A 26,942-nucleotide genomic window follows, 5' to 3' on the forward strand; every position below is an offset into this window, starting at 1 on the left:
TAGTAAAATCATGTTGTAATCAAAGTGTACACAGGACACTGTAGAAGCAAAAAAGGGGGTCAGGAAATGCTTTGTTGAAGAAGTATCAGAATAAGGTGAATTTGGAAGATCAGATAAAACTTAAAGCTGTACCTCCTAAACTTGATTGTGCATCAGAACCACATACAGAGCTGACGCCTAGGCCTCACTTCAGATCTAGTGAATTCGAATCTCCAGGAGTGGAGCCCAAGAAATCAGTATTTTTAACATGCACCACAAGTGATTCAGAATCACAGCCAGGTTTAGGTAGCAGTGAGCCAGAATTGGAGACAACCATTCCAGGCAGAGAGAACAGCTTGGGTGGACGGAGTGTGTGAAACACGGACGGAGCATCAGAGAGAAATCAGAAACAAGAGCAGTGACATAACTGATAAGACATTTCAAATAGGATTGATGGAATTGATTCGAACTTCCAAAAGAAAAGGCAGTCATCCGTATCACGGATTTTAGTAAATGATTTGTGACATGAACTAATTTCTTATTGAAGCATACGTGAAAACTAAATGCAAATACTTTGCATTTCAAAACACAGGTAAAATGCTCCTTTAAAAAAGCAAACAAATTTTTTAAAAAAGCAGAGCTCTACACATAATTTTTATTAATGTAGTGATCAATCATTTTTCTCAGGATATATATCTGGAATATGACAGAAGTTACGATAATATTGTTTTAACTTGAAAATGCTCCATAATGTATAAAATAAATTCAAATTGTATTTTGAAATTCAAGCTTTAAAACTGAAAGCTGTTATTAATGATTTTAAGTTTCCAAACTATTTCATAATAATTTGTTACTTTCTGACTAAAAAATTACTTATAATTATATTTTTATATTTAATTTCACGTAGGAGTAAAATCAGCCAAGTCACCAATAAGAGGAGTATTCACCATAATAGGCTAAAAGCCAAATAGAATCTTTTCTATTGTTCTCTGTTTATTAAATAACAAATGCTTTAAATCCTCAACTGTTCATATCTGCAGTTCACTCCCCAACAAAGGCTTCATAAATAGAGGTGTAGACAGGCAATCATTTGAAATAGGAATAAACTTTTAAAGAACATTCTTCAGAAACCTAGGGACAAAGCTACTAATTATAATTTATAAAATACATCCTATAGTTACATTCTATTTCTAAAAAGGCCCTCTAAGTCTTACTGAAACCATTTACACATATCCTACTGACTTCCAGATCAGACAAAGATCCAGTTCCCAAAGTGAAAACCCTCGCAAACCACGCACAGCAGCCCCCGGAGGAGCACACAGGGTATAGATGCCCCAGCAGCTAAAACCCAGACTGACCACAGAGACCTATTTGAGGAGAACCAATTGACAAATTATAATAATGGGCTAATTACAGGAATACCTGTGTACTTGATACAACAAATCATCCTTTCTCAGACTTAATTTAATGTACTTTTTAAAAATGGTAATATTATCAAGTTGCCTTAATTTCCAGATGAAATATAAGACTTAAATTATAGTTCTTGTCAGCTTCCAAGGTTAAAATGCTCTATTTACATAAAATGTGATATAACTTTGTTTCCTGAGTCATTCACTGCTTCCTTTCTGCTCCTGAAGCACTTTATACATGGTTCTCATTGCTTTTGGGGGGGGAGGGGTTTTGTGAGAAGATTGTCGCTGAGCTAACATCTGGGACTATCTTCCTCTACTTTGTATGTGGGACACCACCACAGCATGTCTTGATGAGCAGTACACAGGTCTGTGCTCGGGATCCCAACCTGCAAACCTAGGCCACCGAAGCAGAGCATGCTAACTTAACCACTATGCCAGAGGGCCGTCCCCTCTCTTTGATTTTACTGCAAGTGCCTGAAACCTGCAAAGAAGGTACTACTCTCACCACATACTAGCTGAGGAAATAGGCTTCATATGGTGAAGTGACTTAACCAAAATCACCACTAAACCCAAATTTCAAATTCAGATCCATCTGACTGCAAAGCTCTTTCCACACTGCCTCGTAGGTAGAGAGGAACACAGGACGAAATAAATCAAACCTAAGTAACCGAATTCACTGCAGTTTCTTCTAGAACTGCTTGGAGAGTAGCAAAAACTGATCATCTCTGACAAACCAAATGTAGAGGATTCCATCTGCGGGTGGAGTTGTGGGGGTTCTGCCTAGTACCTGAACTCCCTCATGTAATTAGGAAATATCCCACCTTGTGAGTCTTCATGGAAAGCAAAGCCTACCCCCTATATAGAAGCTGACAACACCACACAGTAATTCCTCCTGTCACTTTTGCAGCATGGACATGGCACTTAATCTACACTCTGCCAACATGACATTCCCACCAAGGACTCTAAATTAAGAGCTAGAGACAGTAAGAAGCTGGGACGGCAAAGGCTGGATTTTGGCAGCAGGCAACAGTCGCAACACTAAGTTTCCAAAGCCAAGGGCAGCACTATGCAGCGGCCGCGTGCAGCCCTCAGCAGTTTGAAGCTGCATCGTCGGCACTACACCAGTTTACGCCATGATTTTTAGATATGTCTTCTCTGCTAACTCGTCCTTTTTCCTGACTATTTAAGGCTACAGGCTTCCCAGCAATTTGGTGAACTAATCAATATGCTTTCAGTAAATTCCTTTTCTACTTGAATCAGTCAGAATTGCCTTCTGTTGCCTGCAATTAAAAACCCAGAATGAGGCATTTAATAATTAAATGAAAGATACCAAACAATTATACTTTATATCAAATCTTTTTCCCTTAGTATTGATTGTTGTTTCATATAATTTGCCATTATGATCTTAAGTAACAGCTACTTTATACACGATTGGTTTCTTTACATTTTAAAAAGCAATACAAAAATACAAATATAATAACAATCATCTAAGGGTGATTTTTACTGAGGTTCAGAGTTAAGCTTTATTTAGAATTCTTACCTGTCAGGAATACCTAGCCTCTTGACACTTCTATAAACAGAAAGAGTATTTGCAACATGTCGATAGTTAAACCAGAATCGGGATGTACACACCTAAAGTATTAAAACAAACATATTATTTTTATTAACCAAAATAAGCCACAGAGTTACAGAACTATTTCTCTTTAAGTAGGAAACAGAGATGCCTAAAGAAAGAGTATATCATAATTCAGGCTTAGAAACAACAAAGCACACAAAGAATTGTCAATAAAACCAATAAAACCTCTAGAGAGAGGTCTTTCATAATTGGTATTAAATAAAAAGACCTTTTAGCTTAAGAGAAAACAAATCTTTGGAGAACTTAATAAAATACTAAACCAACTTAGTTACTCTCAATTTATGTGACTCTATAATGCCTATTTCTAAAAGATTAAATTCTTTAGAATCAAAGTAGATGCCCATAATCTCTTCACAGAACTGAAAAGAAAATTAGCTACCTTGAATTATATAATATTCCTTTCAGTCTGGATTGCTTCCTAATTTTAGTTGTGAAAAACGGAGGATAGAGACTAAAGCATAACACACTAAACAGTTTTATATGCACATAAGAGAATACACTATAATGAAACTATTGAACTCAACAGAACAGTAGAAACAATTCAAACAAGTTTTACACTTAAAAAAAAAAAGAAAGTAGATTCCTAAAAATGATATCAAAGGTACTGGGAAAATCTAATGCCATGCCTCAAAGGTCAGACTCTTGAGAACCCATTGCAAAGGAAGTAACTGAACCTGGGGTCAGCTGGTCATAGACCTACTCAACACCCTCCTCAGTCCCACCACGTGCCTCTGGTGAGAGCAGGTGCACGACAGTTTCCAGAAGAGCATACACGTTCTTGCCCCCGCAGACAGCAAGCAACCACAAGATTATTTTATTAAAATGAATTTTCAACTGGAATCCAATTTTAAAAAGACTAAAATTTTTGACTACATAAAAATGTAAAACTCCATATGTCAAAATACCATAAAATCCTAACTGAAACGAAAAACTTGAAATAATTATAACTCAAGAAGAAAAAGATGAACAATCCTATTTTGAAAAATGGGCAAAGAATGAGAGCAAGCATTTCATAAACAAGTATTAAAAATGGAAGATAAAACTCCTAAAGACGCTCAACTTCTGTCATAATTTAAAAAATACAAATCGAATTGGTATGTATTCAAAAGTCTGACAACTGATGGTTTTGATAAAGGTGTGGGGAAATGAATACTCATATCCTAATGATGGGAAGGTAAACTAATATGAACCTTCTAAGAGGGTACTCTGCAACATATATCAAGTTTGAAAATGCACTTATCTTTTGATTTAGCTCATAGAAATATGCAAAAATATGTATTCAAGGATTTTCACTATAATGTTGCCTATATTAGCAAAAATCAAAACCAAAAAGCAAGAAACAAAATCACGACCCATAAGTAGCAAAGAATCTACAGGTTCCCTAACTTGAGCAAAAATAATATAATTTATATCTGAATTAGTCAAAATAAAAACCAGTATATTCAGTACACTTTACCATATCCAAAAGGATTTCTCATCTATTATAGTATTCAATGAGCATAAACCTAAGAAACTGCCCTCATTTTCACCAGCAGTTTACTGGACATGAAATTAAGGTAGGAAAAAAGAAGGGACCAGAAAATATCAACCTAATATAAATTATTACATAGTCACTGAATGGAATACCAAAAAAAAGCAAGTTATAAAAGAATATGATCCATTAGTCTTTTTAAAAGGAGGGATAGGAAGACACAAATCTGATTGTATGCATTTTAAATTTCTGAAAGGATACACAAGAAACTGATAATAGAGATTATAGAGAATAAAAAAAGAGGTCAAAGAGGGGTGCAATAACTTCCCAGTTTACACCCCTCCTCATTGTACTTCTTTTTAACTATGAGTATGGATTATCTTTATAACTTTTTTTATTAAACAGATGCAAATATGTTTGTTTCAAAGCAGATCCTGAGACTAAATGGAATCTAATTTTCCTTCTACCTCCCTCTGGTGGGAAAAGTTTTTTCAGTCATATCACAAAAGCAAAGGGGCATCTTATTTACCTGTGATCATCTAGTCAAGACTAAAAACAAATTAAGTCAAAGTGGGAGGGAAAAAATAAATATATTTTTTAAATCTGAACTACATAACATTGAAAGAAATGCATGTTTAGTACTTTCAACTTGGCCCTGGTCAAATTTCATAATTTTCCATTTAAGAAAGTACAATTTATTGAAGTCTCACTATACTAAGTCTGAGTTAATGTGTAAAATATGCACAAAATATGAAAACTGCAGTTGTGAAATGCTCAGTAATAATTCTTTTTCACCCTCTATTCTCCTCTGAGACCCAGGTTACTGAGACCGAAGAGCGGCTTAGTCACAGGTTTCCCAGAACAAGGAAGCCTTTGATGCGTGTGAAGTAGAAGCTAAGAGGCTCTTACACTCAAGGATGAGCCCTGTAGCAATTAGTTGTCTGCACATAGGCAGTTATTCCCTCTTCCAAGAATTCCATGGAGAGACTAATCATGGAAGAGCCCTCGGTTTCCTGCAGAGCAAGTTATCCTCTCAAATTGGCGGATCACGGCCTGCCTCCTGACAGTTTTCCCCACTTTTAAGTGGTCTTTGAAAACCTGTCTCCTTATCTTATGCAACTTTTGTTCAATTCCTTCATAAAATCTCTTGTGAGGGGTAGCATATAGAGGTGCTCTTTTCTGGAGAACAAGAAAATGAGCCATGAACTGATATTTTACTGTCCAATTTAATGATAATAAAATTTTATTTAATACAAATATGTATAGCAACTGTAATCACTCTTTATTTACTTCTAGAAACCTGTAGATAATTACATACTTCTATAAAACTATTCCAAATAAACTTACAAGGCCTCAAACATTCAGAGAATCTTCCTTTGGCCTTCGTAAAGTTAATTACAGTCTTATATGTTTGTTCTGTACTTTTAGTTGAATTCCTCTACCCATCTCCTTTACATTTCCATTGTATTCTTGCAATTTGTGTTTCCCAGTTTTCCTCCTTTTCCAACACAAGTTACTGGCTTTGAAACAATGTACATTCTTTGCTCCCTTCATTTTTCACAAAATCAGCTTCCTTTCTTGCCTCTTTATTTCCTAATCCTTCCTTCCAGTCAATCCTTTTACATATTTTTTTCATTAAGTCAAATTTATTGTATCTTCTAATCATGCAAATGTCATTAAATGAATCCCCAGTAGCAAAACCATTATCCAAACACTTTCTAAGCACAGGAAAAACAAAATTGATTACATGTATTCTATTTGGTGAATTAAAAATACAAATTTGTGAATCCAGATAAATTAAAGATGGTAATTCACACAAAGAAAAAAAGGTAAAAGAAAGAAAATGGGCCGATAAGCAAACCTCACTAAGAATCAAAACAACGCAAATTAAAACAAAATTTAATTTGTTGCCCAGCCGTCAAAAAGAAAAGATAAAAGTTAATACACAGTAGACTTGAGATTAGAAAAAGAGGTACAGCATTTCTGGAGGACAATTATGCTCCGTGACTTCACAGCCTTATGCCTAAGAATTTATCCTAAAAAGAAAATCAGCCAGGTTCACAAACATGTATGTACAAGGATGTCCAACACAGCCCTGTTAAAATTATGAAAAATTTAGAATCTAAATGCCAATGAACTGGAGATTATGATACATTCATCAAATAGAAAACAATACAGCCTTTGGAAATGATCATGTATCCCCATATGTACCGGCAGGGAAAGATCCTGAAGCTATACTGCTATGAGGTTGCAAAATAGCAGATATAATATGATCCCAGTTATATAAAATCATATATTTTATGCTTATATACGAAAAGAGATAAGGTTAGAAGAATGTTCATCAAAATCTTGATCCTGGCACATGGGACTTCAGGATTGTTTTCCTTTTTTTAAACTGAGGTGAAATTCACATAACGTAAAATTAACCTGTCTTCTTGTAAACTTTTCTGCATAATTTGAATTTTCTACAATGATCATTTTTGTTAACAGAAAAAAACAATTAAAAAAATAAAAATAAAGTAGCCTGAGTGGAAAGTATCTATAAACTAATATTATAGGTAAGAAATACAATTACTAGTTTCCATCATTAAAATAATTCTACATTTTATAAAATGCTTCCTTAACAACAGCATCCCTAGTTTATTCTTATATTTATTTACCCAGATATACTGAAGGCAAAAAATATTATTAGTTGATGTAGTCGATTTAAAATATAGCCAAATCGAAATAAAGAATTTCTGTTATAAGATATAAGAAAAATTTTATTTTCAAAAATCTGATTCATACACAATTTCTCAGACATATCTAAAGTGAACAGCAAGGTATACCTTCATAGAATACACTTACCAAAACAGCCCAGTTGTTTGTATGGCCACTTCTAAAGAACTGTTCTGCTTGATCCTATCAGTCAAATAATAGCAGAGATTAGAAGGAAAAGCTGCATTTCCCCGAATAAAGATCAATAAAGGACAGCTATGATTCATGGAGTTTTTAGAGCTGTAATAACAGTAAGTCATCATTATGCAAGTTTATAAAATTTCTAGTATTTGATCTTATGAAGGACAAAATAGTTTTATTTTTTGCCGGGAGGCATGATTGGGGGGGGCTGTTTGTTTTTAAACATTTTATCTCAAACACAGCCTGCTTTTCCTATTTCCCTCTAATTTTCCTCTCAGTCTTCAAATTGTGAATGATTTATTTCATGTCTCGATTCTACATATAACAATACTCTTCCTGTTGAAATTTCATTCGATATTTGTTCCTACTCTGTGCTGGGTACTTCCAATTACTTTATTTCAACTCACCAATAAATTTGATTGAACACATTCTCTAACATACTGTCATGTACCATATCAATAATCTATAAAAGTAAACCTGAATTATATTTGCCAACATGGAACATTAAAAATCTCAGCATCCAATACTGTTCAGACACCTAACGAACAGGATTTTGATTATATATTAAAATAATAGTGAATATAAATCATAAGGACCTCAGATCTGCTCCCAAACAGCACTAATTATTACAACAGTCAGACCACCTGGATCCAAATCTGGGCCCTGTTACTCACTAGCTGTATAAACATAGTAAAGCTGCTTAACTTCTCTGTGCCTCCATTTCTCCATCTATAAAATGGTATGTTACCTGACTCAGAAATGTAGGAATGGTGACTGGAACATAGTAGTTGCATAACAAATGTTAACTGTTTTAAGTTTCAGCTGACAAGAAAATTTCAGGGAAAGTAAAATAAAAAATTCTACTCAAATGTGTGTCATATATTTATAGTTACATACATACATATATATATTTATTAAACCTTTCTCAACAGCTGCTTAAAGGCTAAAGAAAGCAACATGCTATAAGGGATAAGGCACTGGTTTAGGAATTTGAAGATCTGGGTTGTAGCCCAGATCCTATCGTTCACCTGGCTGTGAGATTGGGATAAGTCATTTAGCTCTTTAGACTTGACTCTTCTCATGCAGAAAATCAGTTGACCCAAAAATCTCTTAACGAACCTTCCAGCTCCAAAATTCTTACATCATTAAGACTTTAGTGAAAATTTTGAGATGGCAAATCTCTTTTGTGATTGTTTAGACAACAGAGTCACTGCAAAATTACTCATTCATTCTATGTACAGTTGATGGAGCACCCATTATGTGCCAGGTACCATGTATGCACAGTGACATAAAAATCACTAAAAAGCACGTTACTTTCTCTCAATAACCCCAGAGTTCAATAAAGAAGACAAGCATGCAAACACATTACACTACAATGTAACATTCATTCATCCATCACATTCACTGGGCACCATGGGCCAGTCACTGTCCTGAGTGCTCAGAATACAATGATAGGCAAAAATAATCATAGTACTCGCCTTCCAAGAGGTTGCTATCCAATTTGATAGACACACATTAAGCAGTTAAGTGCAAACTAGACATTTCAGAAAGGTAAGATACACAGTATTATGAAAGAGAATAACAGGGGGACCTAACCTGATCTCTGGGAGAGGGGTCAGGGAAGGTTTGCCTAGAGAAGTGACATTTAGGTTAGGATCCAAAAGATGAAGAGGAGTGAAGATAATTCCAGACAGAGGGAACACAGGCCCTAATGACAGAGGGAGCTTAAAGGTTTTGAGCTTTAAACTGAAATTTAAACTGAAGTTTTGAGTTTAAACTGAAAGATTAGCATAAGTAGAAGTCTGAGAGAAAACTGGAGGTGTAAGCAGGGGCCCAAGTACACAGGGCCTTGTTTGTGGGTATGATGAAGATTTTGTTCTTTAGCCTTAAAGCAACCTTAAGGAGTATATGGGTGACGTGACCACATCTGTATTTTTAAAAGTTACTCAGGCTGCAGCTTGGAGAATAGACTAGAAGAAAAAATGAATTGAGACAGACCAGTTAGGGAGCTGTTGTCCTCAAAGTGAAAGACGATGGAATAACAGTATAAAGCATACATGGGTTGTAAGAGATGAGCACTATGCTAGTTAAGTGCGCAAATCACAACGGTAAGGGCAAAGGTAAGGGACAGGGACAGGTTCTACGCAGGTTATGCTTTTACTACGTCTTAGTAAGTGAACAGCCAGAGGAAGCCTGGTATAAAACACAGTAATATGAAAAAGCACAACTGTGTAACTACAAAAGACAGTAATGGTATCCAAAGTGAAGTATACAGGATAATCACTAGAATAAGAAGGAAAATGGTAGAACTTCTAGTGATCTTTACACTATCTAAAAAAATGCTTTATAAATATTGGATATCTAAATTAGCAGTAATTCATGAATAGAGTGCATGCTCAATATCTTTTTTAACTGATGGGGGTGTGTATTCAAAAAGTTTGAAGGCCTGGTGTAAGCTCAAGGCACTGAGGCAGGGGGGAGAATGGGCTTGACTATGAAGACTGGAAAAGTAGGCAGAGACCAGATCATGACGTTTAGACTTTATTCCGTATGCAAAGGAAAAATATCGAAAGGATGCAATCAGAAGAATAACCTAATCACGTTTACATTTTATGAAGACTAATCTAGCATCTGAATGAGGGAGTTTGGAAGCCCGGGGGAAACAAGATAAAATTATTGCAATAGTCTAGGCAAGAAATGACCAGGGCTGCATGAAGCCAGTGGAACTGGAGAGGTGAAAGCAATTTTAAGAGTTCAGAACAGAGAATTTAGTGATGATTAAAATGTGGGATGAAGATCGGAGTTTATTACAAACTCCCAGGTTTCTGGCTTAGGAGCAACCCCATAGGAGGTTGGGTCGGCAGAAGATTTCAACTGTGTACTGACTATCCCGGGCCCCTTAGGCAGCCGGACACGCGGGCCTGAAAATGACGCTAGAAATCCAGACTGGAGAACTGGACTGAGGAATCATCAGAGTACAGGGGACAGTAAAGCTTTAAAAGCGTCAGAACGTCCTGTGGGCCGTACCCCTCCGACTTGGACCAAAGGGGAGCATGCAGTTCAGAAGGGAAGCAGGGCCTGCACTCTTGTGCTATCATTTCACCTGCCAGCACTGCACACACGTAGGAGCAAAGGGTCAGGTCCTCCCCTGCCTCCGACGAGTTGATAGTTTTAATTCATCGTTTTAGAAAGCTGAAACAGACCGACACTGTCCTATGCCGTCCCCGGTGACACCCTCCCAAAGCCTGGTCAGCCCATCGAAGGCTGATAGCTCCAGGAGGCGTCCCGCAGCCGTGTACAGGACATCTGCCGGGCGCTCACAGCCGCAAGCAGCTGTCCTCCCAGCACCCTGTCGCTCAGAGAAGACTGACTCCTACCTCGGTCCGACTATCGGCCAAGCTGCCGAAGGACAAGGCCAACAACCCTGCAAGGGCAGTCAGGGCCCGGGGCCGAAACGAGTTGGCGGCCATGTTTGCCGGCTTCAGCTCTCCCGCACCTGAAGGGGCGGGGCGTGGGCCGTAAAGCAGCGCGGAGGCTTTTTTGCGACTCCAGCCCCAACTGCTTGAGGCCCGCCCTTCCCCACCCTTTAAAAGTCGGCGTTTGCGCGCCGTTTGAGCATTTACCTAGCTGGGGCGAGGCTGGCGTAGGTCGCTGATCGTTTGCATCTTCGGTTTTTGCTTTGTGAAATAGATATAATGTTCCAAAATTTTTTTGAAAGATGAGGGAGAAAAACGTGATCCCATAAAGTTTAAGAAGCTGTTTCGTTTTTTGCATAGTGCTCCCCATTCTTTGAATATGCGAAGCATGATGTGGGGGGAAGAGCAAGCGTTTGGGAACAAAAAGGTGGTTAATTGGATCGATTTCAAATGGAAAATTGGGGGGTGCTCCAACTAACAGGCTTAGAGTCTATTACTTATTAAAAGTACGAACAAGGAGAAATTAGTTAGATTGTTGTTCTGTAATTGTGGAGCTAAAACTTAAAGAGACTGAGGATTTAATAAGATCGTGTGTATTCGTTCCATTCCGTTCATTATATGTACTAAATTTTAAATTCTGGTTTCTAGCTAGCATAATATAAACATGTCTTTATGCTGCTTTATAATCTTGCGGTTTTTAATATTTAATAGTAACATGCAATTCCATCCCTTGTTGATGCCTCAAAGTAATTGCCCCGTTGTCGAACAATACAAATTTTCTAAGTTCTACTATAAAGATAGTATTGTAGAGAGTATCTTTGGGCATTTGGCTTTTTAAATTTGTTGACTTATTTTCTCTGGATAATATTCCTGGAATAGTAATCTTGGATCAAAAGACACAAAAGTTTTAATGCTGTCAATGCTGTTGCTTTACAAAGTGTACAAACTCACCATGCCATCAGAATACACACCACCAAATTATAGCGAGTTTTTGCTCTAAATTCCGTGGTATAAAATGTTACCTTGAGGTGATTACATTTGTAGTTCTTTGATTACTGTCAAGAGCTGCTGTCTTGTCTTGTGTTTATAAACATTCTGTCTGTCCTCTGATGTAAATTATCCGTTCGTAGCTTTGTTTTACATATGCATTTGAATGATATCTTTATAAAGAAGTGACATTAGCCCTTGTCATATTGTATGCTATTGCTTTTCCCATTCTCTTGTCTCTCTTTCCATTTTATTTTTTTCGTTTGCTATTGCACTTTGTGAGATGTTTAATGTTGAGTAGTCAGATTTCAGGTTTTCCATTGTGAAACCAAGAAAGTTAGCACACTACCAGAATGTCTTTTATTTGTTCATTAGTTCAACAAAAGTCTAGTAAATGCTAATAACGTACCAGGATACTGCTGAAAGGAAAGGTTTTGCTCTGGTGGACCTTACTTTCTAGGATGGAAGCCAAACAAGAAGAAAAGAAAAATGAATACAATAAATTCACATAGTGATACAAATAGGATAAAGAGAGAGAAACTGAAGGGGAAGGGAGACACTACTTCAATGGGTGGTCAGGGAAAACCTCTCTGCAGAGGTAACATTTGATCTGGGACCTGAGTGAAGTTGTCTGGGACCTGAATGACAAGTTCATTCTGGTCTCAGATCAAAAGTTTTATTTTCTTTAATTTTATGTTTAACTCTTCAACTATCTGGAATATGTTTTGGTATATGCTGTAAAATGTTATGTGAGTTATCTGTTGCTGCATAACAGACCACCCAAAACTTTGTGGTGCATCCAAGCAGAGATATGCAAGGATGTAGGACCAGGGAGACAGAATTCTGTGGGAGCCATTGCTGTAACGATCTACCAGTACTTTCATCAAAATTGGTATCCAATTATCCAACATGATTTTCTACGTAATGCTTGCCTTTCCCATTGCCTCAAGATAATTTTTATTAAATTTTTATAAAAAATACAGTATTTCCAGGCTTTCTGTTCTCTTCAATTAAAATATATATCTATTTCAGGGCCAATGCCATGTTATTTTAATTATTGTTGCTTTTAATGTATTTTAATATTTGGCCATTAAGGCTAACCATTTCAGTAGACATCATTTTTCACAAAATTCTTTGATGATTTCACCTGGTAATTTTCCAGCTGAATTTTATAACAATTTTTTCAAGTCATAAGAAAGTAATACTATTTGGATTTTTTAGTGAGATTATACAAAAATCTATTAATAAATCTGAGAGAAGCTGACACCTTTATCATGTTTAGTCTCTCATCCAGGGACATGGAAGTCTCTCATTTATTTGTGGTTCCATTTTTTAATTTCTCCATAAAACTTTAAGTCAGAGATGTCTAAATCAATCTGCTTCCTAAGCATTTTAAACATTTGTTGTTATTCTTAATGGATTTCTTTTTCCATTATGTAGGAAATATATCTAAGTAATTATAAATAGGTAATATCTATAATATGTACTCTGATCAGTTATTTGCTCATGTGTAGGTCATATTTTGTGTCCAACAGCTCTTTCATTATTTTAATAATAAGAATTATTTCCTTATTTTACTTATGAAAATTATTTAAAAATCTTGTTTGACAAATTGTTTTGGCTTTTCTAGTTTTACAATAATATTATCTGCAAACTATCTTTTTCTGTCTTCCTTCCCAGTATTATTCTTTGTATTTCTTTTCCACAGCTTATTTATGGCTCAGTATTAATTAATAATGTTGATAGCAAGCAGATTTCCTTGCTTCATTTTTCTTTTAAAAGGAATGGTCTAGCACTTTGCCATTAAGCCTATCATTAGCTCTTGGACTAGAATAAGTATTCGTTGTCATGTGAAAGAAGTAGATTTCTGTTTCTCTTTGTTGTTTCCATTGAACTACTGATTTTCATGTATGGGATACAGCCAGCTTCATACCTAAATGTAAGACACATGAGCAGTTTTAAACACCACTCAACATGGGAAATAATTTTTTTAAATCTATTGATATGTGCGATAGCATTGTTCAAAATTTCGTCAAAATTATTAACCATACTCATAAATACAGAGAACAGATTAGTGGTTGCCAGAGGTGTGGGGAAGGGGCTGGGTGAAAGGAGTGAATGTGGTCAAAAGGTATAAGCTTCCACTTATCAGATAAATAAGTCCTGGGAACGTAATGTACAGCATGGTGACTATAGTTAACAATACTGTATTGTATATTTGAAAGTTGCTAAGAGGGTAGATGTTGAAGTTCTCATCCCAAAAAAAAAAAATTTGTAACTGTGTGGTGATGGATGTTAACTAATTTATTATGGTAATCATTTTGCAATATATGCATAATATCAAATTATTATGTTACATACCTAAAATTAATACACTTGTATATGTCAATTATATCTCTATTTTAAAAAAGAAAAAAAATTTTTAACCAGAGTCTGCATTTAGACTAGAATTCAGTTCAGCTATTCATTATGTGAATAATTGACTTAACTTAGCAACTAAAAGAAAAAACAAGCATTTGATTACCAGATCAAAATTACACACATCTGTACTCATCTGTGGCTTCTCTAATGAAAGTTTTTATGCCTGGCACTCACAGTAAGTACACCATTAGGTCTATCCATGCTGTTTTTCCTATTGCTCTTCAATCAAGTAATAAATCAGGTTGACTCTATTGACTCCAGTTTTGGATCAGTGTTTATTCTCACTCTCTTCTCTTACCTGTATGCCTCCCATATCTTTTTTTCTCTCTCCTCCTTTCTGCACCAAGAACACCATTGTGTCATTTATTTACTCAGTGGGTATTTATTAAGCATCAGTTACGTACCAGGCATTGTGCTAATCACGGGCAGTAGAAGAGAGAGCAAAGACCGAGCAAGTGCCTGCCCTTATGGAGCTTACAATCTAGGGGAGGCAGACATTAATAGTAGAAGCATTTAAATAAATGTAAAAGTCTAATAAGAGAGTTAGACTAGTTAGTCCCCTAGGAGGGGACCCAACCTTATAAGAAAAACCAAAGTAGGGTTCCCTGAGGAAATGGACTGAGCTAAAATTAACAGGTTGATGAAGAAAAGATGGAAGGGTGGGCAGAGCTTTTCAGGCAGAGGAAACAGCTCCTGCAAAGAACCTATGGAAAAAGGGAGCTTAGCTTATTAGAGAAACTTTTTGAGTGACATTGTGCTTGCAGTTCAAAGAACAAAACAGAGAGTGCTGCAAGATGAAACTGCATTGCTAAGCAGGTGCCACCTCCTGTCAAAGCCTTGAAGGTCAGGTCAAGGAAAGCTTCAGAATGGTAAAGATCACACTGGCTCCAATGAGGAGGATGGCTGCAGGCAGAGCTTTTGGGAGGTGATTGCAATAGTCCAGGCAATGGTAGCTTGGACCAGAGTGATAGAGTGGAGATGATGAAAAATGGAGAGAACTGATAAGAATTTTAAGATTACAACCAACAGAACATGATGATGGATTATATTTTGGAAGTAGGAGAGAGGACAATTTTGAGGGTGACTTTTGGATATCTGACTTGTACAAATGAATGCATAGTGGTGCTATTTTTTTAACATAAGCATCACAGGAAGTGGACCAGGTTTAGGATTCATATACAAATGAGGTCTAGTTTAAATATCTACCCAGAGTAATTTGGAAGACAAACTTGCATAAACTTATTACAAATACTTTTGTGACTACTAAATAAATGTTGTTACATTTATAAAATGTAAGATGAATGGAAAGGATAAATTTAATCAGGATCGAAACATGGCCCTGGAGAGATTTTGCAATGTGATTTATACTATGTAGTTTAATTGCTACAGGTAAGTCTGTTTGCTACAACAGTCATCACAAGTATTTGATGGAAACATTTCATATCTAACAATCAAAATGTTTCCTTGGGCAAGATAAAATTCAATGAAAGTAAATTAGATATATAGTAAAATACAAATAGAAAAAATCAATTAAAGCAAAAGGGTTTCCTTTTAGTGTATTTGTTTCATTCTCTGGTACTGATTTTGATATTGGACCACCTTAAATTCCATTTCAGTTTGGCCTCAAATGCTTTTCATCCCTCCTTTCAGTGAGCCATTTAATGATAGTTTGTTGTCCTGTTGTAATCAGTTTCCATCTCATGACCTTCTTATTAGCTTCAGAACTAACTCATAATAACATTGCTCCAATGAAATGCAACAGAAGAGCAACTACCCTTCAAAGTCTCATTTTTGGAAACCCTGTGTTGTCATTAAAATGCCTTAATGACCTACACAGAAAGCCATGAATACTTTAGTGATGTAGAGCTTGATATTTCATTAGTAGTGTAATCCTCCCTTGTCCATCAAGAAGTCACTGGTTCTATTGGTACAAAGCTAATTGATAGAATTTAGTTCTCCATGAGCTGAGAATTTTCTACAAGTGCAATTGATATTATTCAATTTTATATTGCTTTATTCATTAAGCACCTTGTGAGATTCTCCAAGTCCCAAAGACTTTTAATGAATATTTTAATTATATCATGATTAGTAAAATATGGGGCATCCTGAAAGGCATCTCTTAGGAAGTTATTGGAATGGTGCAGAGGAGGGGGAAGAGTTATGTGTTTAATAGAAATTGCAGGGCCGGCCCAGTGGCACAGCGGTTAAGTGCACACATTCCACTTTGGCAGCCTGGGGTTTGCCGTTCGGATCACGGGTGCGGACATGGCACTGCTTGGCAAGCTATGCTATGGTAGGCATCCCACATATAAAGTAGAGGAAGATGGGCATGGATATTAGCTCAGGGCCAGTCTTCCTCAGCAAAAAGAGGAGGATTGGCAGCAGATGTTAGCTCAGGGCTAATCTTCCTCAAAAAAAAGAAAAAGAAAAGAAAATTGCTAGAAGGGTACTGTGGTAGGCAGAATAATGACTCCCCAAAGATGTCATTGTCTTAATCTAGAACCTGTGAATATGTGACCTTACATGACAAAAGGGACTTTGCTGATGTGATTAGGATCTGGAATAGGGGAGATTATATTGAATTATCTGGATGGGTCCAGTGTAATCACAGAGAACTCATAAGAGGAGGGCAAGAGGATCAGAGAAGACAAGGAGATGTGATGATGGAAGCAGTGGTCAGAGTGATGAAGAGCCACCAGCCAAGGACTGTGAGTAGCTTCTAGAAGCTGGAAGAGGCAAGGAACTGGATTCTCCCGTAGCACTTCCAAAGAAAACTCAGCTCTACCAACCCATTTTGGACCTCTGACCTCCAGAACAATAAGATAATAAATTTATTTTGTTTTAAGCCACTGAGTTTGTAGTAATTTGTTACAGCAGCAGCACGAAACTACTACAGGTACTTAAACTGTTAACAGTGGTTGGGGGTCTTCATTCTTTCTACAAAGAGCACATATCACTTTTATTATCATAAAAAATGAATACTTTTAGTGTTATTTAAAGACATAACTAACATTCCTCCCTCTCTTTACATCTAGTAACAGCAGGTGCTCACTGCTGGAAACGGTCTATTCACTCTGCTTGATTTAGCCAAATTTAGTTTAATGATCAAACATTCTCTCTCCCTCTCTCTCTCTCTCTCTCTCTCTCTCTCTTTCTTTCTCTCTCTTTCCCTCCCTCTCTCTCAAGTACTTCAGTCAAATGAAATAATTAAGTTGATAAATTGAAGCCACTGGACAAAAAAGTATGATAAAATAATGGTTAAATCACCTCCTTGTCCAGAGCTTACATTAGGAAACTATTAGATTTATTACCTTTTGGTAGTCAATCTATCAAAAAGAGCTTGTGAAATGCACTTAATGTTGACCTTGGGGGGAAATAAGACCCAGCTTCTTTGCCAGTTGCAATTCTATTTTTATCAGATCAAAATTAAGAAACACAAGAGAAGGGACAATGACAAAAATTATTTTGAAATCAAGGCAAAATGTATCACCAAAAGAATTTTCCTCAAAGGAATTTTGTAAGTGAAATAACTGGATATTTAAAAAAATAAGAATTCCAAATTTCTCAACATTAGAATCTTCAGTTCCAGTTCCCAGATGAGTAGTAATTTTCCAAACTATAATTTGAGATTACCTTAGGAGAAGGAGGAGAGAATAACAACTCTATGATAAATATGCTTTAATGATGTTTGTAGTGAAGGATTAATGTCTCTAGGAAAACTAAAAGGAAGAATAATAGAGACAGCCTATTAATCAACATCATGCCACCAAAATCACTAAACAAGTAAAATGTTCTCAATTTTATTTGTGACCCTTTTTGTTTGTTTGCCTGCTTGCTTCTCGGTACACTTAGGTGTCTGTAACATTTTGAGTGGGTAATGTCGTTTAATGAGAATCAGCATAAATGTACCTATGTTCAACAAATAATAAATCATAATGTAGAACTGATAATAATGATGCTATTATGAGAAGTTATATGTTGTTTGCAACAGAGATTTATATAAACTTGATTACAAATAAGACAGACTATTTTTATGACATAAAAATTGGAAGATTTAGAGTTCAAATATTTTTGCTATGGATGAAATAAAATATTTAGGGTCTGTAATGGATTGAATAGTGTCTTCTCAAAATTCATGAACACCCAGAACCTCAACATGTGACCTAATTTGAAAAGATCTTTGCATAGGGGCCGCCCCGTTGGCCGAGCAGTTAAAGTTCCACAGACTCTGCTTCAGCAGCCTGGGTTCGAGCGTTCCAATCCTGGGCACAGACCTACTCCACTCATCAGCCATGCTATGGAGGCATCACACATACAAAAAATAGAGGAAGATTGGCATGGATGTTAGCTCAGGGCGAATTGTCCTCACCAAAAATAAAAGAAGGTCTTTGCATGTGTGATCAAGGAGGAAAAAGATGAGATCACACTGGATTACAGTGAACCCCTAAATCCAATAACTTGTGTCCTTATAAGAAGAGGAAAGCACACAGGGAGATACACCCAGAGAAGACAGTCGTGTAAGATGGAGGAGTGATGCAACTACAAGCCAAGGAACGCCAAGGTTTGCTAGGAGCCACCAGCAGCCCGGAAGAGACAAGGAAGGATTCTTCCCTGAAGCCTTTAGAGGGACCATAGCCCTGCCAACACCTTGATTTCAAACTTCTAGCCCCCAGAACTATGAGAGAGTAAATTTCTGTTGTTTTTAAGCCATGTAGTGTATGGAAACATTTGTTATGACAGCCCTAGGAAATTATACAGGACCTAACATAGCCAACCAAATTTTCTGGTATTATGCTATCTCTGTTCATTATTTCCTTCACATATTTAGCTTCTTTTATTGTGGAAATAGAGACCAACAAAGAATAGTTTGTTTTGTGATGATTATAGCAATCACTATGTATTCATTCAGCGAACATTTGAACACTACATCAGTAATGATGATTTTGCCCAAAAGCAAGAGAAACTCCCATTAAATTGATTTAAATCACAAGGATATTTAATTACCTGGCAAGACAAGCAGTCCACTGAAAGGTGTTTTCAGGATTGGTTTGCAAACTCAGTGATTTCTTCAAAGACCAAGGGTCCTCCTGTTCCTCCATCTCAGCATATAGGCTTTGGGACCCTGACTTGTTTTTCATGGTAGCAGGGTGGCTGCTGAAAGCTCCCAATGTCCTATCCTTGCATGTCAGGGAAGATAATCTCAGTAGCCTCCAAGCAGACTTCACCGTATGCATGATTGCCCAGGCTTGGTCACATGCCCATTTCCAGACCTGACAAAGGGGCACAGGATTGGTAGGACTAGCCAAGATCAATTACTATTTGTCCCAGACAGATAGTAACCTTGCTTCCAGAAAAAGGACTAGAGCTCTGTGAGCAAAGAAGAAGCAGAATCACTGGGGCAAAAGATATGCATATTTAATTTGATGAAGCAAAGTCAGATTTCTCTCCACAATAGATACACCATCTAAACAACCACCAGCAGTGCGTGAGAATTCCTATGCCCCCACACTTGGCGTTTCTCTTTTCTTTTTTCCATTCTAATAGGGGTAAAGTGATAGCTCATTGTTTTAATATATATTTCTCTGAGGACTAATACTTTTGAACTTGTCTTCATACACTTGTTAACCTCTTTGGATTTCCTCATCTGTAAAGTGCCTGTTCATATTCTTTGCCCTTTTTAAAGTGGTGTTTTCTATCTTTTCCTTGTTTATTTGCAAGAGTTCCTTACAAAGTGCAGATATTTACTCTTTTATTGGTTTTAGACATTTCATATGTGTTCTCCCCCTCCTGTCATTGGTCTTTCAACTTTGTCCGTGTTGTCCTTCATTGGACAGAAATCCTTAAATTAATGAGATTAAAGTATACATACCTCACACAGTTATTGTGAACTTTAAGTATGATGATGTATGAAATCTCTTGACTACAATGCCGGGTACAAAGTAAGAGCTTAATAAACAGATCTCTGATATTATTATTGCTGTCATTGTTATTCATTTCACCCTATCTTTCCCAGAAGAGTAACAACTATCTTTTGCTACCATAACACCCTACATGTATTTCTGTCTTAGCGATTGTTATATTGTCTCTCAGGGCGGACAGATCGCACTCTTGGAAGCCAAGGACCAGGCCTTATTCATCTTGTGTTCCTGTGACCTAGGACATGCTAAAAGATGCTCCATAAATGTATTTTGAATAAATATAAATAAATGAGATTTCAAAGAAATTTAAATAATGAAGAATACTACTTTCAAGAGAAATCATGAAAAAGTTTTACATTTTAAAAAAATAAAATGGGAGAAAATATTTGCAGAAAACACATCTGATAAAGGACTGTTATCCAAAATATGCAAAGAATTCTTAAAACTCAACAATAGGAAAATGAACAACCAGATTTTAAAATGGGCAAAAGACCTAAACAGACACCTCACCAAAAAAGATATACAGATGGCAAATAAGCATATGAAAAGATGTTCATCATATGCCATTAGGGAAATGCAATAATGAGATACCACTACACATCTGTTAGAAGGGCCAGTATCCAAACACCGACAACCCAATTGCTGACAAGGATGTGGAGCAACAAGAACACTTGTACACTGCTGGTGGAAATTCAAAATGGTACAGTTACTTTGGAAGACAGTTTGGTAGTTTATTACAAAATTAAATACACTCTTACCATATAATGCAGCAGTAGCTCTCCTTGATGTACTGAAATGAGTCAAATGCTTATGTACACACAAAAACCTGCACACAGATGTTTATAGCAGCTTTATTCATAATTGCCAAAACTCGGAAGCAACCAAGATGTCCTTCAGCAGGTGAATGGATAAATAAACTAGTATGTCCAGACTCTGGGATATTATTCAGTGCTAAAAGGAAATGAGCAATCAAGCTGTGAAAAGACATGGAGGAATCTTAAATGTGTATTGCTAAGTGAATGAAGCCAATGTGAAAAGGCTGCATACAATCAGTATACGGTTCAAGCTATACAACATTCTGACTAAGGCAAAACTATGGAAACTGTAAAAAGATCAGTAGTTGCCAGGGACTGAAGGGAGGGAGGAACAAATAGGCAGGGCACAGAGGACTTTTAGGGCAGTGAAGCTATTCTATATGATACTACAGTGATGGATACATGTCATTTTACATTTATCCAAACACGTACAATGCACAACACCAAGAATGAATCCTAATGTAAACTATAGACTTTGGATGACAATGATGTGTTAATAGAGTTTCATCAGTTGTAACAAACGTACCACTGTGGTGCAGAATGTCAACAGTAGGGGAGGTTGTATGGATGGGAGGCAGGGCACAGAGGATATATGGGAACTCCGTACTTTCCACTCAGTTTTGCTGTGAACCTAAAACTTCTCTAAGAAATAAAGTTTATTAAAAAAGTAAAATACATCAATAAAAAGTACAGACCAAGTTATTGTTACAAAACAAAAAAAGACAATTGGTGAGGGCCAAATACAGTGAATTAACCTTAAAGAAAGTGACCTGGTATGTCAAAGAAAGCAAAATGAGTCCATTATTAGTAGGAAAAAGAGGGGACATTTTAAAATGATGATTCTATGTATGATATATAATTTTATTTTGATTGTGTTGTTTTAACCACTAATAAATATTTTTAACCTCATCAGCTGACAAATATGATGGGTACATTTTAATTTCAAATAAGCAGAGCAATTATATGAAGCAGTCAGCCAAAGGGAGAAGAAGAAAAGTTAAAGGGCATGGATAATCAATAACTGCATGGTCATTACCTTGACCCTTGGCACTAGCTATATAGCAACACTTGACAGATTTATCAACAACTGAGAAATTCTTTGAGATTCTAAAAATTTTTCAGCAGCCTAAAAATTCTTCCCAGTAATAACCCTGAATTTGCCCAAATGTCACCAAGTCTCTGCAGAGTTATACTCAGCATTTTGTATAGTTTCCTTAAATGTATACAGATGAGCAAACGTTCATCATTTATGCTGCTGGTGTTTGGGTCTCAGCTAGACATTACTAGCTATGTCTCCTTGGGCAAGTTATATAATTCTACTAAGCTTTGGTTTTCTCATATATAAAATGAAAATAATAATAATGCCAACTTCATGAATTATTGCATATATATGCATGCTAAAGCCCTTAGCTCAGTGTCTGATACATAACAAGTACTCAAATAATGTTAGTTATTAACAGTTCCTTCTTCCCATCCCATATGGTCAGCCCCATTCTCTGTCTCCAGCAAATTCTCTAGTTTGTTCTCTATCTGCACCAAGAAAACTCCAAATTTCAGGTCTATGGGGGCAAAAAATTATTCTGGTAGTCTGATTTGTAACTGTACTGCAAAATTGACTTCCACTGTCTTCCTGAGTTTCACTTACTTAATAGAATAATTTATTTTCAATGTTCTTGTTTTTCCAATAACTGCAAGGAAATTTTTGCAAAATTCAAAGTGCTATTTCTAATATCTCAATCCATAGGAATAGTAAAATAAATAGAGTTAAGTTGTAATTCACATTGCCAGACATCTCTCTATATAGTGGCATATTCTGGCAAAAATGTAAACTAAAATTTTCACATAAAGTAGATCTTTCTAATTTCTAATTTTATCTGTCAGTTTTGATGAAAAAAACCCTAATCTTTTCATGCATGGTTGCAAAAGCATCTTTGCCTATAAGAGAGAGATTGTTTTGAATAGAGAAGTACCCATCAGTGAAAGATATGTAGGGTTATTATGTCAGTAAATTTCTATAGCTGCATCCTATTGTTTTAAGAAAATATGAAACAAAAATTACTTTAGTTCTTAAGGGCATCATTAGAGATAGAGATCTCAGAACAAATTTAATCAAAATAAAATGCATTTTACTTCTTTTGTGTCATTACCACAAAATGAATATCAATGCTTTGTTTACGTTTTCTTTCTTTTTGCAGTTGGGGCTTTTTATCATTTGAAATCTAAGTTGATTTTCAAATAAGTAAAACAACTTTTAATGTCCCATGTGGCTCTCTTTTGTTTTCTCCACCCCTTCTTTAAATGGGATTTATAATTATTTATTTCAAAAAAATGTAACACACCAATTTTAAGTCAGATTCAAAGATTCAAAGGAAATTTTAAACATAATTAGAGAAAGTTGTCTAAAACTGATTTTGAACACCTAGTAAAGACACAATTCAAGCAAAAGGAAGCACATTCTGACCAACTACTTGTGCCAGGCATCACAGTGAGCCCCAAAGATAAAAGCTGAATAGCACAGTTCTTAGCTGCAGGGGCTCATTCTGCAGGAACAGAGGAAGAGAGCAGCCACTTGAATAAATAATAGTGTACCAGGGTTCTAGAGCTTTGATGGAGGTATATCTAAAGTCCTACTGGAGTACAGAGAAATTGTTAATTCTAGTTAATGTCTCTAACCCCAGTGCTCCATATGCATAATGGAGACTAACATTAGACCTATCTCATAGGGTCATTAAAAAGATTAAACGAGATAATAAATGTGAAGTGTTTGACACTGTGGCTGGCATATGGTAAGTACTCAATAAGTTTAACAGCTGTCATTATTTTTAGTATTGCTATAATTATTACTAGGAAGAGTCAGTGAAGGTTCCACTGAGCAGGCAACATTAGAACTGGGGCGTTCAGAGATGGATAGAAAGAATAAGACTTTGTCTGTTTGGAAGGGGCAAAGGGCATTCCAGGCAAAGGGAAGGACATGAGCCAAGATATAGAATCAGGAAAAGGAATGCTGTTAACTTTCGAGGAAGGACAAGTAACCCAATTCACTGGAACATAGGATCGTGGATCCGAGTGGTGGGCAGTGGTGCTAGACTGTGAAGAACCTTAAACTTAAGGTCAGTGTCATCCTGTAGATAGCACACAGCTCTTAAAAATTTTCGAGTAGCAAAGTACTATGATCAAATTTATGTTTTAGTAAGACAGCAGTAAAGATACTAGAGATTGTTAGCAGGCTACAATAATAGTTTATATGAGAAAAGTCATAATAGTTAACACACAATGCTTATTATGTGCATATGCTAATTATTTACCTATTTATGTGTATTAATTCTTATAACAGCCCTTTAAGGCAGGTGCTATTATTACTCCCTTTTACGAATGTGTAAACTTAGGTGTGCCGTTGTCAAATAATTTGCTTAAAGTTCCATGGCTAGTAAGTGTTGAGGCTAGGATTCAAACCCAAGAAGTCTTACTCCTGAATCTGCATGGCTAACCACTCACTTTCACTGCTTCTCAAGTAATGAGTCAAGCTAGAGAAAAAGCAGTAAGAGTGGAAAGAGTAGCTGTATTTAAGGGGCATTTTGAAAGCAGAATCAACAGAATTTGATGAATGGTTTTCAATTCAATAGAGATTTATTGAGTTCCTACTACATGGCAAGCACCTGCAGCTACAATGATGAAAAAACAGACAAGACACCTGTTTTCATTTCCAAACACTATTTGTTGGCCAGGGGAAGAGTAGACAGTATGTGGTTCATAGTAAGAAAGAAAGTAAATGATGGGTAATAGAAAATAATAGAAGGGGAGCTACCTCAGTTAGGTGAACTGTGACCCTGAGAAGGTGGCATTTAAACTAAGATGTGAAGAATCCTAATGACCCAGCCACCAGGTAAAATGTCTGAGTTATTAGAGTTTGGCAAAAAGAGAAGAGTGGCGTGAAATAAGGTTAGAGAATTAGGCAGCCGTCAATTCATGTAGGACCTTTAAGGCCAGGGTAAAAATTTTGATATAACTCTAACTGTAATGAGATGCTCCAAAGGGTTTTAAGGAGAGGAAAGAATTGGTATTGAGGAAAGAGGAGTAGCTGAGGAGCAGTTGTGGATTCTTTCAGAATGGGTGACTGCGAAAATGATGCTGTTTCCATCATAGATGGCAAATGCAGAAGGAGGAGTAAATTGGGGTTGTGGGAGTTAGCAGAGTTCAGTTTGGGATATTTAGAGTTTGAGTTACCCACAGAACCTCCAAGCTAGAAACAGAGGTGTAGACTGAGCTTAGTAGAAGAAGAGTAAAGGGGAGACTTCAATAATTATACGTCATAAGCAGGTCCTTGATGTCAATGGTGATACCACCCAGGGAGCACCTGCAAATCAGGTCTTAGGAAAAGGAAGATGGGAAACTAGACTGAAAAAGGGCAGTCAGTGAGGAAGGACCAACAGGGAGGGAATTTGGCAGAGTAGAGGGTTGGGGAGGATGCATGCAACAAACATCAAGAAGGAAGAGGCCTGGGAAGAAGGGCTAGATTTGGGTATTCAGAAGTCATTATGACCTTTGCTAGAGCAATTAAAAATCATCTCTTGAGCTAGCCCTGATAGTCTTGTGGTTAAAGTCCGGTGATCTCACAGCTTCAGTGGCCAGGGTTCATTTCTCGGGCACGGAACCACACCACTTGTCCGTCAGTTGCCATGCTGTGGTGGCAGCTCACATAGAACTAGAGGGACTTACAACTAGGATATACAACCATGCTCTGGGGAGCTTTGGGGAGAAAAAAAAAAAAAAGAGGAAGATTGGCAACAGATGTTAGCTCAGGGCGAATCCTTCCCTGCAAAAGAAAAAAAATCCTCTCTCATTTTCCATAAAACCCACCCAGGGCCTGACCAATCCAATTGCTGTAACAACCAGTAGAATTATTTACATGCAACTGTTATAATAAAGATATCTTTATATTTTATGTTTCTGTTTATATGATTATAATGATTCATTGTTTCGGTTCCTGCTATTGTTTGGTGTTTCCAGTGGGAATGATACAGTAAGTTGGTAGGAAAATTTCAGTAAGGAATTTAAGCTAAAATTTGAAACAAGAGTATGTTCTCCATAAATGGAATTGGGGATGATGGATTTCAGATATCTGAAAAGATACAAACAAAATTGCTGATGTCCAAAAGCAAAAACGTGCTAGAGAGATGGTAATTGGACCAATTTAGTGGGGCTGAGTAAGGGTTCTTTTATGGCAGACATTAGTAGTAAAGCAGAAGGGTGGGTGGTGACAGAATGCGGAGGAGTTTAAATGCAAGACTCAACTTGTTTGAATCTTCTCCTGTACGTTATGAAGGATTCCTGAGGACTAGGAAGGAAGGAAGATACAGGATAAGACTACTGTTAATCTGAGGATGGTGTTCGGCAGACTGCAGGCAGCAAGGCGAGTTAACCTGAAGACCTTTCCCAGCTAGGCAGGGGTCAGATGAGGACTAGGCTTTTTCAAGTGGAGTCCTCATCAATCAAGAGAGCATGCAGAGTTGGCACAAAATTGAAAAACAAATACCCTGAAAGACACTCAGAATCAGAACCAGGCTAGAACACACAAAATCTATTCATTCATCTAAGAAGCAAGATGGAATGTGAGAGCCAAGGTATAGAGTCAAAACAGGGAAGAGTAACAGAGATTCAAAGGGGATGGACATGGCAGGAGGAGGTGAAGCTAAAGAAATCTGTAAGACAGAGTACAGATACTGAGATAATAAGCTGCCACGGTCTGGTGGTGAGAGTCAGAATGGAGATGGGGCTTCAATTATAAGAGATATTTCAAAATAGTAATGTGTGAGATTTGTCGACTGTCAGACGCCAAAAAAGGGGGAGAATTTTGGACATAGTGACTACAAAAATGGTGATGCCACTAATAGAAATGGGGAGAAAAGTAGGGGCTAGTTTTGAAAGGTGACTGGAAGATGAAAAATTTCTTTTTGAATATGCTAGGTCCAAGTAGAAATGTCTTCAAGGC

The 26,942-nt window shown here is 36.7% G+C and overlaps 1 protein-coding gene across 2 annotated transcripts in view; it reads right to left on the reverse strand.

The window, feature by feature from the left end:
* PIGK (phosphatidylinositol glycan anchor biosynthesis class K) overlaps nucleotides 1-10,905 on the reverse strand; it is a 110,269-nt gene extending 99,364 nt beyond the window's left edge. For both annotated transcript variants that reach the window (XM_044748901.2, XM_014849589.3), the window contains exons 1-3: nucleotides 10,774-10,905; nucleotides 7,346-7,399; nucleotides 2,932-3,023 (exon numbers count right to left, since the gene is read on the reverse strand). In XM_044748901.2, the coding sequence (XP_044604836.2) occupies nucleotides 2,932-3,023; nucleotides 7,346-7,399; nucleotides 10,774-10,866 (239 nt within the window). In that variant the 5' untranslated portion in view covers nucleotides 10,867-10,905. The remainder of the gene's footprint in view (nucleotides 1-2,931; nucleotides 3,024-7,345; nucleotides 7,400-10,773) is intronic.
* Nucleotides 10,906-26,942: the final 16,037 nt, after the last annotated feature.

This window comes from Equus asinus, chromosome 16, assembly GCF_041296235.1.
Source record: "Equus asinus isolate D_3611 breed Donkey chromosome 16, EquAss-T2T_v2, whole genome shotgun sequence".
NCBI lineage: Eukaryota > Metazoa > Chordata > Mammalia > Perissodactyla > Equidae > Equus > Equus asinus.